General features: G+C 49.6%; 1 protein-coding gene across 8 annotated transcripts in view; it reads right to left on the bottom strand.

The window, feature by feature from the left end:
- LOC146866091 (transducin-like enhancer protein 1) overlaps positions 1-18,434 on the bottom strand; it is a 136,216-nt gene that overhangs the window by 44,607 nt on the left and 73,175 nt on the right. For all 8 annotated transcript variants that reach the window (XM_085633200.1, XM_085633214.1, XM_085633189.1 and 5 more), the window contains one exon: positions 14,572-14,688. In XM_085633200.1, coding sequence (XP_085489326.1) covers positions 14,572-14,688 — 117 coding nt within the window. The remainder of the gene's footprint in view (positions 1-14,571; positions 14,689-18,434) is intronic.

Raw genomic sequence — 18,434 nt, 5'->3', positions numbered from 1 at the left:
TCTCTGCCAGACATACAATGATGATTGGCATTGGTCATCGTAATATTTAATAGCAGAGATGAAAAGTGATTGAGTAGTACTATTGCCCATGGGAGATAAAGCCATTCAAGGGTGAGAGATGGGGTTTATACCGCTGTGGTGTCCTTTAAGGATCCAAGAGTTTTTCTTTGGACCGGCTTGCGGTCGGCGAGGGTTTAGACGATAACGCAGTCTTAGCCTCTGTTTTTTGGGTTTCAGCCACCAGCTTTAAGGATGCTGTGTCTCTTAACTCAGTTGGACGTCTACTCAGCATCTACGATTTGAATCTCTGCCTCAACATCTCCTTCTGGCCACTCAGCGACATTCTCCTCCTCGTTGCTAGACAGGCCCAAATCTCACAGGGACGTTGGCCTTGCATGTTATGGTGGGTCACTCTTACGCTCAGGGCCTTCAGTGCAAAAACTATGCAGGTGTTACAATCTTCACTGCGATGGTCCACCAGTAGGCAGAGATTGTAGACTGGGTGTGGGTCCTTCTTTGGGAACTTGTGAGGACAGATCTTGCAGAACTGGGATGGTGTCTTCTCCATCACAGAGTACAAGGTGCCCCAGCATGAGCATTTTCGGTGTTCGTTTATGAAAATACTTTTTTGTGTTCCCGGACCTTCTCTGTATCTTAACTCATTCTCTCCAGCTTAGAATTCAGTCTTTCTTCTCTGGTTCTTCGATAAATTCTTTCTTCTCGTTGATGGAGACCCTCCTGCATGCATTTAGACCCAACAGCAGGAAAAAAAAGATTCAGAAGATGCCAACCAAAGGTGGGAGATTCCGGAGGAAGCACGACTACGTCACAAGGTGCATCATATGGAGGTGCATCGACCAACAACAAACAAAAGTAGTAGGACAACAGAAAATTTTAGACACCATTACGGACCCAACCAATAGATGGAGGAATCATGCACAGCATGTGAATCCAGAAAGATTAACGCTGCCGAAAGCATAAAAGTACACATAGAAGTATAGATTTACATGGGAGAGTTTAAGTATTTTAATAATGTATAAGTATTTTAATAATGTATAAGTATTTTAATAAAGCATAAACCATTAAAAGAAAATTCTATTTCCAACAAACAGGAACATAATAGGGCCTTTCGACAAAACCCATTATCTAGCAGCTAAAAAGATACAAAAGAATAAAAACAGTTAAAATCTCTAAAAGGGAGCCGTAAACCCGTTTAAACTTAAAGTGCATGGTGCGCTGGGGTATTGATAACTGTTTGTCTGACATGCTATATCAACTAAGTAGCTGGTAAATGACAGCTCCTAGTATCTGCCCTGCATATTCAAGGCATTTTGCCCTTCGTCTAGCCAGAGAAGGCGACAGAGGGTGATCACGCTGTTTGATGAATGCACCACAGAAAAAGAGTAGATGCTTCTTGTTCTCAACTGACTGACAACGCATGGGGCAAGAGATTGGAGGAGTTAAAATTACTCCCCCCCCAAAAGGAGGTCACATAAGCTGTGTGTATGATCCCCAATCTAAATTTGATATAAAAGAGACCTAGACAATGGCATATTCACATAGTCCACAACATCTCCATAATGAAAGACACATTTAAAAGACAGGTACTGATTAGATGGACTGCCAGTGGTAACAGCAAAAGTTTTAGAGCCCAGGACAACATTCCAGTAATGGTCTTTAATGAGATTTCGGGGGCTGCTAGTCACGGATGATGGTTGCAGCCAGAAATCAGGCTCTCCTAATTTAACCAGCTATAGTTTGGCATGGGCTAACCACAGGACCCTAAGGGCCAAGTAGCGGCCAAGGCAATCTCTGTACGGCACAAGTTGCTCTGTTGTCCATTATCTTGCCCAAAACAAAAAAGGATTAAGATGGTCTGTGTCTGAAATTTGCTTAACATTTATGTCAAACCTTAGGGGAAGTAGTGGAGTACCTTTTGGTAGCTTCAGTATAAGATTAAAAAATGAATTTGCGCCTTCATCCTACATGTCCAGATTGCAATATCCCCAACAAATCAGAACCATAAAGAGTAGCATTGCATGCTGGGCCCTATGCAATATCCCCAACAAATCAGAACCCTAAAGAGTAGCATTGCATGCTTGGGCCCTATACATTTCCATTGCTGGAGAATTAGGATAAGAGGAGGCTTTTTTAGCAGATCTAATAGACACTGCTTTGTGGTTAAAGGACAGAGCCTTTTTCCATCTGCGCTGACCAAATGGTGGAGTTAGACAAACTCACTGCTAGATATTCAAATTCTGTCACCTTATCCAATTTGGTTCCATCTAGAGCTACATTCCCTTTGACTTTCTTACCATGGGTGACTATTATATTTTGTTTTAGACTTGTTTATTTCAAGGACGTGGTCTTTACAAAATGTGTTAAACTTCCCAAAAGGACGTTAAGGCCGACAGCAGTTTTGGATAAGAGGATGAGTGCATCGTCTGCGAATAGCAGACTTGGTATTTCGGAGCCAGCAATTTTGGGACAGTCATTCACAAAATTCATTAAATAGGGTATACTTTCATTAAGAGATTGTAAAAATAATGTTGGAGCAAGGACACTGAAACACGCCCTATTGGAAAGTTCTATGGTCCCCCTCCCCCAGCCCGCTGGCTCCATCCGACTCTGGCATACTTAACAGTGTCCAGATTCTGAATCAACATCAATAGCCCTGACGGAACCACGATTTTCGTGAGGATCTTCCAGAGGTTGGTCCTTGGGACAAATGCTGCACAAAAATCAACGAAGGTGACACCCCCTGCCCGTTCTAGGTCGGCACCTTTCCATTTTAGGGTCTAAAACTGAAAAATATGGTCCACAGTGCTAGTTTTGGGAGTGAAGCCAGGTTGGAGGTGGGCTAGGGCTTCATTGGAGATAATCTAATCTAAAAGTCTTACCAGAAGTTGTTTACTATATATTTTATGTACGTTATCGATCAGGGATATAGGGCGTTAGTTACCAGGCTCTTGGCTTGAACAAATTATTTATAAATAGGCATTATTTCAGCCACTATCCATGAATTGGGGATAGGGTTCACTCACTAAGATTGCATTAGTCAGGATATTTATTATAGGGAGCCCATAGCAGAGGTCCAGCACAAAACAGGTCCGAGAGGAGCCATCAAGGCCAGGAACTTTCCCCACTTTCTGGTCTTTCAATGCAATGAATGATTCATCGATGGTGAAATATACTACCTCCTCAATAATAGCCCTTCCAGAGGAATAGGAATCCAGGTTTTTTGGGGATATTTTGAAGAGTGGCTCTGCATAGAGGGTCGTAAAATGCTCCACCCAGTCAGCCTCGGGATATGGCATTTGGGGGATGCATACTATTCGCTGCCATTGTGGATAACCAGATGCCAGAACAACCTAGAGTCCCTACCCTTAGCAGCTTCCAACAGATCCTCTCAAACTTTCGCTTCCCACTGGGACTTACTGGATTTAATTTCTTGGGTGTAATTCCATCTGGCTTGTAAAATATTTTACCTCATATTCCTTTTTAAAGCTTCCATCAGGGCTGTTTTAGCAACCGTGCATTTTTGGACAACCCATTTATGTTCTAATGGCAGCTCTGCAGGGTCGGATTTTCCTCTCAAAAAAAGGTTTCTGTTACCCAAATAATGCTTCATGCATGGCAAATATCTGATGGGAGAGCGCAGGCCTGATCTATACAATTGATGAGTGCGCTATGGACAGAACCATATATCACTTTGAAGCCTCGTTTCTTACAATATCCACCCACTTTATTTTGCACCTATTATTGCTCAAGGCCATGGTGTAAAGGGATGTTGCTCCAATACTAGCTTTCACCTTGATCCGGTTCCCTTTTAGTGTAAGGGCAAGAGGAAAGTGATCGCTCTATAAGCTATCAGTAATCTCCATATCTAACATCTCATGCCAGATCGTAAGATCCAGTAAAATGTCATAAATGTTGCTGGAATAGTCTCCTCTTAAAGGTTGGCTTATCAGTGAGATCTGATGGGGTACGTCCATTACAGGCTCTTAAGCCATAGGTGGCGGCAAGATCTGAAATCTGAATGGCGATTGCACTCATCTTGGGGCTCTTTGTCTTAAGTGAAGGCAGGAAACACCCCCCCAAGCATTTTTATAGTTTGGGACAACTTATTAAAAGACGACAACCTTTTGTACACATTTACCAAGATGGCGGGAGTACCCAGCTTCGGAGACAGTTTAATTGAGAGGAGGATGAGGGGGAGGGGAATCAGTACCCATAACCTCAATAGAGTATACGAGAGGTTTTAATCCATATAAGCAGACAGCCTGACGGTCTACCTGCTATGGAGGGGAGGGTATCAATACTGAATGTAGAATGTCCTAGCTTAATTCAAATGAAAAAAACTCGTCGGCAATTCTTCTTTTACAACAAACGAAAGACAATCAATTTAAATTAAGGGCGCATGTAACAATAACCAGAAGGACACGAGAGTAGATCTCAAATACAATACATTTATTGTTAAAAAAAGGGAATTTCAAAAATATAACAAAAATAAATAAATCTCATCTATCAGCCAACATACATCAGAATGATACAGGTTTCAAGTATTTCAATCATACAATCTCTCATACCCTCTCATACAGCCACAGCATACATCAAAAAATAGAGGTACAAAGTTATTTGGATAACAAAACACATGTGAAACATTACAAGTACATCTAACAGCGAAAGAGATAAATATCCAAGTGTTTTGATTTGTACAAGTTTCAGCATAAAGGGATTTTTCATGACATTTGCGAACAGTGGCTAACAAATAATGTTTTCTTTCTACACGCATTTAGGACCATTGCCTTTTACAGGAAGCCACAGGGTTTATGTATGATGCGGATTTTTACGGCGTCTACAATTGTGTAAGGATAAATAGATGGAAGGGGCAGCTGTATGTGAGCAGCATCCGAAACCTAAAAAACAAGCATTGGCTTAGCCAATAGGTCTCGCCTTTGAGGCCTTGTAAGTGTTTAGCCAGAGTTATTGACTTAACCAATGTCTTCAAGCTGTGCTGTAGAGAAGTGTGGCTGCTGCGCAGCATGCTGAAAAGTTATAATAAAAAAGTGTCAGAAGCATTTTTACCTTATATATAACCAAGAAGACATTATGTACAACTGAACGACCATATTAAAAAAAGTATGAGAAACTACTAGCCGCAGATTCCTTCACATAGAATTATCCCCAGGCGTGAGACTGGATCAGGAAACTTTTTGCCACAGCATTCCTGTGCGCCGGGGGCGACATCACGCGACTCCGCCAGGCGTCGTCCGCATACGTGACATCAGAGAGGTCACATAAGACCCGCCCCGGCACGCCTACGTCAGTTTTTTCATTTTCCGCGTTCCTCGGTCTGTTTCGGCGGACGGCTTCAGATATGGCTGTGGTCGCCGTCCTCGCCATTCTCCAATGTCACGTCAGCGTCGCTCCCCAGTGGGTAAGTGTCGCAGTTTTTTCCCCGGGGCCTGGTTTCTGGCCTACTGGGGGTGTGGACTCTCCGTGGGTGATGCGGCCCCGCGTGTAGTCCTATCCACCGTTTCCCAGTGTTGGGGCGTCAAGAGTCCAAATGGAGACATACGCGGTGGCTTTGCAGGCCTCGCTGGAGTCATCTCCTCCTTCCCCTCCTGGGGCATCGGCGGATCCCTCGCTCTGCGCAGGGCCCTCTGCAGCGCTGCCGGTGGCTCCGGCGCCGACTGGTTCGGATCCAGGCTCGGAGGATGTGGTACTGTTGGGGTGCGGCTCCTCTGGGGCACCTCCTTCAGGCCATGGAGTCTGTCTCGCCGCAAACACCCGCGGGGGTCCCTGTGGTGTCGCGGGAGGTCGCCGGGGCTCGGGTCACATCCCGAGCCCCTTTCGGTCCTTTGACAAGGTGGTCCTGTCTAAGGCCGAGGTGACGCCGCTATGGCGCCGGCAGCAGCTGGACCGTGCGGAGCCACGGGGGTCAGTGGACCCCCCCTCATCCCGCTCCGGGGTCAAGGGAAGACCCCTCGTCCCTCTCCAGGCCCCTCTCGTCCCTCCCCACAGGCAGCTGCCGTGTCGGAGGGAGAGTCGGAGGTTGAATCGTCCCTGGCACCGCCACATGGGTTGCCGAGCGATCTTCGCCTCATTCTGGGCCGCGGCCAGTGGAGGGCTTCGTGCCACTCCCCAGGCCCGTCTCGTTCCCCCACACAGGTGGCTGCCTCGGCGGGGGTCGGGGTCACTCTGGCGCCGCCCCGGGGCCGGTGCGGCTCCAGCTCTACTCCAGTCTCTGCTCTGGTGCAGGGTGACTTGGAGGTACCTTGTCCGGTGACGCCGGCTGGTGCGGACGTCCTACCTCAAGCAGCGGATTCTATGGTGCCACGCAGGGGTCGTACCGCGGATTCGTCTTCAGAGGCTCCTTCTCCGGAGGCAAGCTGCATATTGCCGTCGTCCTCCCCGGAGACTGGTCGCCGTGTGGTGTCTTTCACCGGCATCGAAGGGTGGCTCCCCGCACTTCCTGGGGCAGAGGTGTTCGTTGGAAGAGCGGCAGGTCCCTCATTCTTCGGCTCCTTCTGACTTCCAGGTCTGGCCCTTGCCCGCCCCGCATGGCCTCGGGGACGGGCGCCTTAGTTTGCAGCTGTCGCCCAAGGAGGAGCTGATTTCTCCACCGCGGGGCCCTACGGAGGCGGGTGCGGCCTTCACTCACGCGGTGTCCACGGCTGTGGGCATCCTGCACATGGGTGGCTCACTTTCTGGTGGACCATCTATTGGAGGTCCTCCACCAGGGCTCTGGTGGGAGGGAAATCTTACTTCCCTTTGAAGGTTCGCTCCTTTCTTCCCTGACGGGGGCTTGGAGGCGTTCTGCCTCAAGGGACCCGGTGCCTCAGCATCTTCTGCACCGCCACCTCCCGGTGTCGCATGACCCGGCGTGTCTTTCCCTTCACCCCTCAGCCGCCAGCCCCCTTTTGCGGACTACTTTTCCCTCCCTGCCACCACTGTTGACTCCGCCGTCCGAGAGGCCCGCTGGCTGGACTCTGGGGGACGCAACATGTTTGCCTCGAACAGCGTGGCCCTGCGGGCCCTTAACACCTTGTGTGTGCTGGCTAGGACCTCCTCCTGTTTGTGGGACTCTGCTGAGTCTCTGGGATCTGCAGCGTCCCAGGAGTCTGGCCTGGTGGACTTACGGCATCATGCATTGGATGGCCGGGAGCTTGCGGCGTTTATTCTCCGCTCCGGACATCTCAGAGGTGCTGGGCCGGGCCATGGCTTCCTCAGTCGCTCTCCGTCGCCATGCTTGGCTTCGGGACGGAGAATTGCCTGAGAATATTCGGGAGAGACTCAGAGACCTTCCATTTGATGGCAGCTTGTTGTTCCATGCCCCGGCTGACACCGCCATCCAAAGGCTCTTGGCAGGGCTCTGTCCTCCTCCTCCGCCTTATCCTCCTCCTCCTCTGTCCCCTCCTCAGTGAACTTCTAAGTTGGGTTGATTCTGAGCCTTCTTAAGCTGGCTGTTCTGGCTGTGCAGTCTGTCTGTCAGTTTACGTCCTTCCTTGGGACTTTGGCATTGTTGGCTGCGGGACGGCCCTTGTGTGGATGGTGTGTGGTTCTGCAGGAGTTGTTGCGCAGGCTTGGCCCTGAGATTGGGCATTCTGCTTTGCTTGGGCTGCTTGTCAAGCCTTCAGCGGGGGTGTTTTTTCCCCGTGGCTCTTTTGTTTTTTCCTCTGCTGCGAAAGTTCTTCCAAAGAGGGTTCCCTTATCTTGGGACTTCACGTACCCTATGTGGGGTAGTGGTAGCGGTCATATGGCTTGTGCTCTGCTAGAGGGTTCTGGCCGCCTTCGGGTGCCTGTTTTCCATGGCATTTAAGTAGGTTGCTTTTGCTTCCTGTGGTCGTGTGCGCGGCCACTCGTAGGGGTGGCCCGGGCATCTCCTCCTCTCCCTGCTGCTGTCCTGAGGTCTGGGATGATCCTGTGTCTCGCTTACCAGGCGGCACCTACTCTGCCTTCCTGGGGCCTCGGGCTGTCCTTCTTGCTTGACTGCCGGCGCTGTTCTGGCTGGCAGGCTTCTCTCCATCTGGAATGGGTGCGCCTTCTTTTCCCTAGTTTACTTGGGCCCTCTAGACTTCTTTTTCTTCCACTTTCCTATCTTGGCGCTGGGCGAAAGCTGTGTTGCCTTGTGGGGGAGTGGGGTGCTTTGGCCTCTCAGTCCTTGCCCTTGGTTCCTCTGCTGTGAGTGTACAAGCCTCTTCAGCCTTCTTTCCCTCCTACAAGCCCTTGGGGTCCGTGTGGTCCTGCTTATGGGGGTCCCCTTGGCCTGGCAGGGGCGAGGTTCTACCTGGTCCACAGATGCCCTGTGGGGTCCTCTGTTCTGCATTGGCTGGTGGGGTCCTTTCACAGACCCTCCTTCCCAGAGGGTATTGCTAGGGTATCTATTCTACGTGAAGGAATCTGCGGCTAGTAGCCTATCAGATGTACGAGTTACTAACCTTCGGTAACGATGTATCTGGTAGAGAAGATTCTAGCCGCAGATTCCTTCACGGCCCGCCCTTCCTCCCCTATTCTGCGAGGACCTTTGGGTGGGTCTTCGGTACTCTCCTCCCAGTGGGGGGGGGGGGGGGGGGGGCTGTGTCTCCTGTGTGTGCCTTCCTTGTTCTTGTCGGGTGGCTCCGTCTGGGGGCGATTCATTCCTCCTTGGTCCTTTGGAGAATGGGGTTCCGGTGCTCTGCTGCTCTGGTTACTCCAGGTTGGGGGGGTGGAGTGCCTTCTATCACTGTCCTCCCTCCCCTTCCTTCCATTGCTATCCCCTGCTTAAGGGTCATCTGGCCTTGTCTTGCCCTTGTACCTTGTGGGTGGTTGCCCTCTAGGTTGGGGTGGCTTGGAGGTTTGTTGTCCCTGTCTGTCTTGGGACTGGTCCCATTCCTTGCTCAAGATGGGGAGGGGGGGGGGGAGCTGGACGACGAGGACTGGGTGTCTGCGGTGGCCTCCCCGAAAGAGGTGGCCATACCGGCCCGCCTTCGCTTCGTCCAGCTCAAAATACTCCATAGGGTCTATGTTACGGGGCCGGGTCTGATGCGTATGGGATATTCCGTGGATGGGTTGTGTAAGCGTGGGTGTGGTTCATTAGGGACCTTCGTCCATATTTTGTGGGAATGTCCGGAGGTGGCGCGATTCTGGCGTGGTGTGCATGCGGTGTTGCAGGCGGTCACACATGTGCCGCTGCTTCCTGAGGCGAGGAGGTGTCTGCTAAATGTGTCGGAGCCAACTGATTACTCAGTGCCGCAGACGTGGTGGGTGACTCTGGGCTATATGGTGGCCAAGCGTGACATAGCGCAACTGTGGGGCTCCCAGAGGTCGCCAACGATCTCGGCATGGAAGGACAACATGGATTGGTGTATGTTTCGGGAAAAAGTGGTGTATGTCGCGAGAGGTAAGCCTGGGAAATGAGTGAAAGTGTGGGGCCCCTGGAACTCCTACCGTGGCGGAATTTGTACCCCGCCGCTGACGCCTGATCTGGCACTGGCCCCGTCTCCCTAGTCTCCTTGTCTCCTTGGTTCTGGGTACTGAGTCCACTTGTCTCCGCTCTGGCCTGTCCGCCCCCGCTTTTCCTGTGGATCGGTAGGGTCCTCCCCAGGGGAGCTCATACTGCTGCTTCAACTTCTTGCTGCCTTGTGGATTTGTTTGTTATTTCTTACATAAAAATGGAACCGCCATCTGGGGGGTCCGGACGGTGTGGCCGCCAACGTTTTTTCTTTCCAACTCCTGTGATCTCTCTCACGCTGCAGCGTGTGTTTCCCACTTGTATTCTATGCTCTTATTGTTTGCTAGCGGCCGGCCCGAAGGTTGTAGGCCCATTTTTGAATCTCTTTTGACTTCTGTAATAAAGGTTTAAAAAAAAAACAAAAAAAAAAAACAAAAAAAAACAAACAAAAAAAAAAAAGATGGGGAGGGGGTGGTGTTCCTCCGCATGCCATGACTTTTACGCATGTTCTTGCCTCCGGGGCACAGGGATGGGAAGTTGTCTATATGCTGGCAGGGTGACTGCGCAGGTTTCTGCGTGTTCTTCTTCTTTCCCTGCCCTTGGGTTCTGCGGTGTTGGCACTACTCTGGTGGCGGTGTTAGTCACAGTTTCTTTCCAATTTTTCTGCTCTTCGCACACTGTTCCCATGCTTCCACAGTTTATCTGATGGTTCCGCGTTGTGGTGCGGAAAAGTTCTCCGAAGAAAACTGACGTAGGTGCGCCGGGGTGGGTCTTATGTGACCACGCTGACGTCACGTATGCGGACGACACGTGGGTGGAGTCGCGTGATGTCGCCCCGCACCCCGGCACACAGATGCTGTGGCAAAAAGTTTCCGGATCCAGTCTCACGCCTGGGGATAATTCTACGTGAAGGAATCTGTGGCTAGAATCTGATACGGATACTGATGTGGCGGCGCCGAGCGGCGATGCTGTAGCGGCCCCGAGCGGCGAGGCCGCGGCGGCCCCGAGCAGAGGCCGCGGCGGCCCCGAGCGGCGAGGCTGCGGCGGCCCAGAGCGGCGAGGCTGCGGCGGCCCAGAGCGGCGAGGCTGCGGCGGCCCAGAGCGGCGAGGCTGCGGCGGCCCAGAGCGGCGAGGCTGCGGCGGCCCAGAGCGGCGAGGCTGCGGCGGCCCAGAGCGGCGAGGCTGCGGCGGCCCCGAGCGGCGAGGCTGCGGCGGCCCCGAGCGGCGAGGCTGCGGCGGCCCCGAGCGGCGAGGCTGCGGCGGCCCCGAGCGGCGAGGCTGCGGCGGCCCCGAGCGGCGAGGCTGCGGCGGCCCCGAGCGGCGAGGCTGCGGCGGCCCCGAGCGGCGAGGCTGCGGCGGCCCCGAGCGGCGAGGCTGCGGCGGCCCCGAGCGGCGAGGCTGCGGCGGCCCCGAGCGGCGAGGCTGTGGCGGCCCCGAGCGGCGAGGCTGTGGCGGCCCCGAGCGGCGAGGCTGTGGCGGCCCGAGCGGCGAGGCTGTGGCGGCCCCAAGCGGCGAGGCTGTGGCGGCCCCAAGCGGCGAGGCTGTGGCGGCCCCAAGCGGCGAGGCTGTGGCAGCGCCGAGCGGCTAGGCTGTGGCAGCGCCGAGCGGCTAGGCTGTGGCAGCGCCGAGCGAATCTGTGGTGGCGCCCAGCGATGCTGTGGTGGCGCCGAGCGATGCTGTGATGGTGCTGAGTGATGCTGCTGCAAATTACACCAACTTCGTCATCTACATTAAAGGTTATTCTATTGGTCTTTTGACGAAACCTGCGTGAGCCGTAGCCCCGCCTGTAGGGTAGAGGAGCGCGAACTAGAACCATGCCCCTTGAAGCACTGTACAGTGTACACAGATTGTCGTACACTGCGACCCTGAAAGCTTCAACAGTATTTCGCGGATTCAACAGTGTGAGAGGCGAGGCCAATATCAGGGGCAAAGTAAAGCATCACTTCCGTCCACGATTTTCAGTCAAATATGAAAACTCACGAGAAGCTCCTGCGACTTGCAAGTACCATCCTGAAAACGAGTGACGCCATTACTCTGCTGTTGAAGGGCACCGCGCGTAGTCTTTCAGCAGAGACTGTTGGCCGATAGGTAGGCGGGCGAAGGAAACAAACAGTTGTTTCATTGGGTGCCGTGATGTGGTGTGGGAAAGGCAGGTAACTTGATTGACACTATGAGCAAGTTGCTTGTACTTCCAGGCTGCAGCGGGAGAGAGAGGCGGAGGGGTGCACCCACGAGTGGTGCACACGTGCTCGGGAAGAGCACTCTGCTCTTTTTCAAAGCACATACTCATGCTTGTGGCGCGCTGCTGCGCACTCCCGCAAGGCGTATGCCACCACAAGCACGAGTGTGTGCTTAAAAGAGCTGAACCACGGCTATAGGTCTCCTATGCAGCGCATGCACGCTGCGTAGGCGAGACCTAAAAACTGAGTGATACTGCAAATATGCTTCTATCTCGGTTCAGTGCAGGAAATGTGATGACCGGCCTTCGTTGGGTTGTCCCTAAATTAGAGCAGCGATGCACAAACTTATTTGGTCTTTTTCTTACATGTTAAGGAGCATCGCAAAATACGTATGGCCAGAGTGCTGCTTGGTCTAGAAATGGTAATCTGTTGGTTCGGACATGAAACTCACACCGTTACGAAGTGTCTTCAGACCTGTCGGACCTCAAAGTCTTGCTTATAAAGCTTGTCAACTGTCCAAGTTTCTTGGAAAATGCAGATTTGAAATCCCTCCAGAAAGTGGCCCCAATTTGCATCCGGCATCTTGGATTTAATGCCTGCTTTGTTCCAACTCACAAGCCGGATACCCACTGTAAGGGCTCACGGGTGCAGGACTTGGAGTACCTAAACTGGTAGAGATGCTGTGGGCATTGTACAAATTACCAGATTCACAAACCTCAAGAGAAGGAGGTGCCATGAGTAGGATGCCCTCTTCATTTACCACAAAGCCTGGAAGGCAGCGTGCAGCACCCACGTGGAATAAGGATGGGGGATCTAGCTATAGTATTCTGGGAGGAAGGGTTGGAGGACTAGGGCAGACAGTGTGAATTTGTTTGCGCCCTCATGATGCTAATGGGAGGGGGGGGGGGGTGTTGGCCTCACTCCCGCCCCCTCTGGAGGAAGCCAACAGTTGCCCCTTCTAAAAGGCTATTGCTTTGTTGACCCACCCCAACACTGATTCAATCAACTCTATCCAGCACATCAAAACGATCTGAGACTTATGTTGTAGATCCTATTCGAGGATTATTGATCATAGGAAATAACCTTGGTGGAGAATGGGAGCAAAAGCAGCAGCCTCGGGAGGTCATATTTTAAATAGTGTTTAAGTTGTAAAAAATAGCAGAAGTTGCTTCCGATAGATTGAACGATGTCTGTGGCATACCTCCTGCATCCAGGAAGAATCTCATCTGTCAAATAAATATCAGTAGACTTCGTCCCAACTGCCCTCTGCAGCATCCGGTCTATTGATGTGGTTTTGGGAAGGGGATCGCTGTTACAGAACCACCAACACCAGCACACTTCCGTTTCCCCAGGTTGGTCACAAGGTAGGGGGGAGAAAAGAATCGTCAAGGTACAAGGAACCGGCCAAGATAGGGGAAAAATGCAAGATAAAGAACAATCGCAAAAGTGACAAGGCCAGCGAAGTAGGTCAGCAGTCTGGCAAACAATGTAGAAATGAAGCAGGGTAAGGTCCAAGGCTCCAACAGCAACAATAGCAACTGTGGTTGTTCACTTACCTCCCTCTCTTGGACTTGCTGAAGCAGCCCCCTCCACCCACACAAAGAATGGTGGCAGGAAGATTGGTAGAACAGGTAAAAGCTGGGTAGTTAAGTCCCTGTGGGAGCCTCAAACTTTCAAACTGACAGTCCACTCGCTCACGAGACATGCTGGGGTTGCTTGGTTAGTAGGACCCCAAGACAGATTGCACGCGGCTGGTAACCACTAATGGCCAAAACACACGTGCAGGGAGTCCAAAGTGCCAACAGAGTGCCACAACGCAGCCCAAAATGTGACTCAGCACGGAATACAACCGCTAGCACAACCACCACGTGCCCTAGCTGCCCTGCCATACACCTGTACCTGCCAGTCTCCACAAACAGGTCAGGTATAGTTGCCGTGAAACAGCAGCAGCTGTGCAGATAGCTGGTGCATCAGTACTTGGAAGTGAGCAGCAGCCCAGTTACCCTGGTAGACCTCGTGATAAAAGGGTCTGGAGAACAGGGCCAGTAAATTGGCGACGTTCAAAGTGTCCAGGTAAACTCCCCCAGGGCAAAGCAGGAACCGTACACAGCGACCTCCCCTCGTGGCTCCCTTGGCACATGTTACATGTGTGGGCGGGCACAAGCATGGCTGCTGGGGAGGGGCTGATCCAAGTCAGTTTCTGTTTTTGATATATTTGACAAATCGCTGACATTTATATTTTGCTGTTTATAAGACATGGGGATATCTGCATGTGCACATATGCGTCCAGCGAGCCTCAAAAACAGTGAAATTATGAGTCAAACACGTTGAACAATCATCCATCATATTGAGCATTTTGAAATAGCAAGGAGATGCTTTGAAAACTCAACATGCGAGTAAAAACATCCATATAGGACAACACATTCCCTTTAGAAGAATCAAAATAAAGGGAACAGAAGTGGATATAAGGGGACCCCAAGACCCATGTCCAACCTCACTTCATTCTCTCATAACAGCAAACCTGTCTTTTTACGGAATGTGGTGGTTTGCACACTTCAGGGTCCAGGTAACTGCAAGTTGACTCCGCTGCCATGCTGTGAACACTGCCAGAACCCTAGCACTCTTCCCTTTCTGCCAATGGAGCAAGAAGAACGCTCATGGAAAGCTGTGGTGAGGCTTTCACTATACCCTCCACTTGCTTCTCATCTATCCCTATATCACAATTCCACCAGTTTGGATGTTCACTTAACAGAAATGGTACAGGAATGAGTCAGTCTATCAGAGGGGCTATAAACCTTCCACAGTACACGAGAAGGCACTTCTGGGAGATATATTTTCGCAAATTGACGTGTCACAAAAACAAAATGGTGTTTTAGAAAGCACACAATACACTGCTCTCTCTCCTAAATATGGACGGTTTCCAATAACAGACATACAATGTAAACATTTACTTACATAGTGGCTGGAATCTTTATCGTCCACCTTCCGTTTCTTGAGGTCATTCGAGTAATCGGGCCCGTTCCGGCGTTTATCTAAGCCGCGCAGGCTGTCGGGGACCAACAGTGAGTTACTCTGCAGAAACAACACACAAAACGACCAACAGGATTAATTCAATATAACTTTGTGCGCACGTGAAAACCCCAAAATGGGTTGGCATTTCAGAAATGCGATACCTATGCAGCTCGATGGCAACCTGACCATCCAGGCTAAGTTTGTGTAGAGGACCACACATTTTTTTTGTTTGTTTAAAATAAAAAAAGAAGCAGCAGCAGCTGAATGTGAATAGATCTGTGAATCACAAGGTAGCCCCGGTCATCAGTCAAGTTCTATTTAGCTATCCTGTCAACTAATCTCTTTTGGTGGTGGCGCGGGGGGGGGGTTGGGGGGGGGGAGCGTTCTTTGCTGCTACCTCTTGAACGTGCACGGACTAATTGAAGGGAATGACTACGCTTAAGAATGTCAAACGTAAACCAGGGAAGTTTTCCACCCTATGCATTTCTACTCAAAAGTAGAAAGAAAAAAAAAAAAATCACGAAGAGGGGTTAACTAAAATATTCCACAATTAGCTGCATTTTCTCTTTTCTTTGAGAGAGGTCCTAATTTTATTATTCTAGGAAAAGATAAAGATTGTTATTTTGTGCGCCATAATAGTGTTTACTGGCTTCAAAAGAGGTCTCTTTGAAAACACTGTTTATTTAATCACAACCTCACCACTTGAGTCAACAAAGAGCTCCATTCTGCGCACAATAAGCAATGACTAATCTTTTCCACAAATTGCACAGGCAACTTAGCATTCAGATGCGCTCACTACTAACTGTTGACCCGAAGAAAGCAAGAATTCGATAGCTGTGGGTCACATGACAATTTGACATGCACTGCATTCCCATCTCCCCTCTGGCTACAGCACGAAAACATGTTACAATGAGTCCTTTTAAGTGCCGGATTAGCATATGCAAGGAGCAATTTGTTCAGTGATGTGTTAATGCCGCTAACAATGCTGAATAAGTTGTGTGAAAAACTCCTTTCAAAAAGCACAGATAGCTCGGGGTTTCAAAAGCCCTCTAAAACAAAAGCATGAAAGGCATGGTGCCAGCATACATTTGCATTGCTTATGTACACTGGTTTTTTGCCGTGCGATAAGATAGCCCAGCTTTTGACACTATAGCTGACCAGCTGCGGGTGCATTTGCAGTGAATACACTGGATAGCTGCGCCTGTGCTCTCCTGGCACAAAGTCGTTTCGAAGACGAATCCATTCATGCACAGGAGACACAATTATGTAGCCATTGGTCTTGTGGCTTTAACTGCTGAACCAGTGATCTGTTGTGTAAGGAGCCTTAGTAAGGTGCATTTTCACCATTTGTATGGTCCCACTGTGCCTCTGGAGTCTGTTCGCCAATTATGGTCCTGGGTGTGTTTCTCGGGGACGCAGCAGTTGCTTGGTGACTGTCGTACAGTAAAGAGTTTGATCCTCATTTTCCTTGTAATCACACCAGTAGGATAAATCAAGTAAACTAAGGCTTGGATGAAAATGCATCTGATGCATGCACTTTGCAGCCTACCGTCACCAAAATCACTTCCAAACAAGTACATTAAGCATGGTCGAGGTGGGCCCAGATGCAGGGAGCCTTGCTTCAGAATGATGCATTAAGCTTATCTTGCAAATTGCTTTAAATAATCTAATTCCTGGCTAAGACGGCTGTTGATTACATTTATTTAATCGCCATAAATTTTCCTCGCTCCCTTCCCCCTATGCCAGCCTTGCCCCTCAGAGCATTGCACTTCCAATTTGACACAGATGAACAGAAGGACAAATTTGTTTTTGTCTGGTGCCTTATCTGAGCAAAGGCCGGACCTACTTACCTGGTTCATGTCTCCAGTGAGCTCCAGGTTCAAAACCATAGCTCTATGATTTGAGAAAGAATTACATCTTCAATAACTTGCATGACTTACAGAAATAGCACACATAATTAGCTTTCACTTTGAACTCCACCAGAACTTCATTCTAGACTCAGGCACCTAAGACTGCCATTGAGTCTGGTCCTCAAAAATGTGGGTAACCCAATTGTGTGAGCAGCACCTGAGTGGAAGTCAAGGGTTGCCCAATGACTTAGAGGTGTTGGGTAATTAAAGTGCACATCAAGACTGATCACAATGAAAAAAGTTCAAACATGCAGCTTCTCCCGTTCCTACAACCAAGCTAAGTTTATGGGTTTCAGGAGTTATCTACAACCTTCCCTTGATTCATGATAAACTGTCAAATCCGCTTACAGATTCACCTACTAAGACAAATCAAGCACCTCCTACAGACTCATCTCCCGCAATATAGTTCACACACGGTTGAGTACCCTCATCAATAAGTACTGAGCTTCCTGAGACTTTCTAGCCACTAAAGGCAGTACTATCTTAGAACTACACATTATTCATGACAGAGTCCAAGTGAAATTACCACATGACAGCAGTGCTCAAAGTGCTTCACTAGCTCCTCTGAAATTTAATATAGCCTTATAGCCCGCCGTAGTGGGCTATCCTGGCTGTTAAAGGCCCGCTGCAGCGTTAAAGGCCCGAGCCAAAGCCAAAGCCTGCTACGAAGGGCTATAAGGCTATTAGAACATTCTGCCCTCTAGTGGCAGAATGTTCTAACAGAACAAAGCCTTCAGGGAGCGCGAGGGGATTGAAATCCCCTCAGGCTCCCTGAAGTCTTTGTTCACAGCCAGAGCTGTGAACAAAGACACATTGGAATGTTGGTGCTCTGGGCTTATACCAGCCATTATAAGCCCGGAGCACTCCATTGTTTTCAATGGAGCTCCCAACATTCCAATGTTCTAATAACATAATCTATCAAGTCTAAGCATTCTTCCATTTCCTTCAACTCTACATCTCAGTTCTTCTAACTCTCTCTAAAAGGTGGAAACTTCCAATTTTAAATGAAAAACAAGCCCTCGCCACTCCTTTTCAGGCTTTCCATATTCACTTTGAAACTTTCCCACAGAAATTCTACGCATTCCCTACTTCCTTAAAATTGTTTCCTCAACCAACGGTCTTTATGGTGTCTTTCCTCATTGTAGTAACGAGGAGCAGCCTGCTAGCTGCTCAGCCCCTCTCACCAACTGTCATCACTCATCCAGTCACATAGGCATTCCACACTTAGCCCACACACCAATATTCCACTCAGAACACTCACACAGGCTGAGCAGCCAGGGAACAGGAGAACATAGGAGAGAAACCATTACATCAGAATACCACACTCATGTATGTAATTTTGCATATTTTGATTCCTTAACTTGCACATCCCATAACAGTTTTGCCCTGAACCTATCCCTGACTTTACACAACACATTAACTCCCCATCTCCAGCTTTCTCCAAGACCACCATGACCACCACCAACCCAGGATCAATCTCACTTTTTTGCTTAACTTATTTTCGATACTGGTAGAATTGTGCACCTGGACAACTGTATTTTAAGCTAACTGGTAACCCTACTTTTCATTTAGGTTTGATCGTCATTAAATAGCAAAGACTAACTTTCCACTGTTTAAAAGGGAACTAACTACATTTAACTTTTCTCCCTTACCTTATTTATTGGGTAAAAGGCTACCATGCACAGTGGGGTTCAGCACCCCTCGAATCATAGTAAAAATAACAGGGTCAAAAAAAAAAAAAAACACGAATCAATGAAAAAACCCAGTAAAATAGTAACTTCAATTATAGTGTCTGAACCAATAATTAGCATGTCTAACTACATTCTGTGGCACAATGTTGATGTATCGCAATCAGCGTCCAAGGTCTGATGCCACTGCTTCGTTTTGTACCTCTTT

The sequence above is a fragment of the Triturus cristatus genome, chromosome 2_1 (genome assembly GCF_964204655.1).
Source record: "Triturus cristatus chromosome 2_1, aTriCri1.1, whole genome shotgun sequence".
Lineage (NCBI taxonomy): Eukaryota > Metazoa > Chordata > Amphibia > Caudata > Salamandridae > Triturus > Triturus cristatus.
Note: the sequence above shows the minus strand (reverse complement) of the source record. Positions and strands in the feature narration are given on the sequence as shown.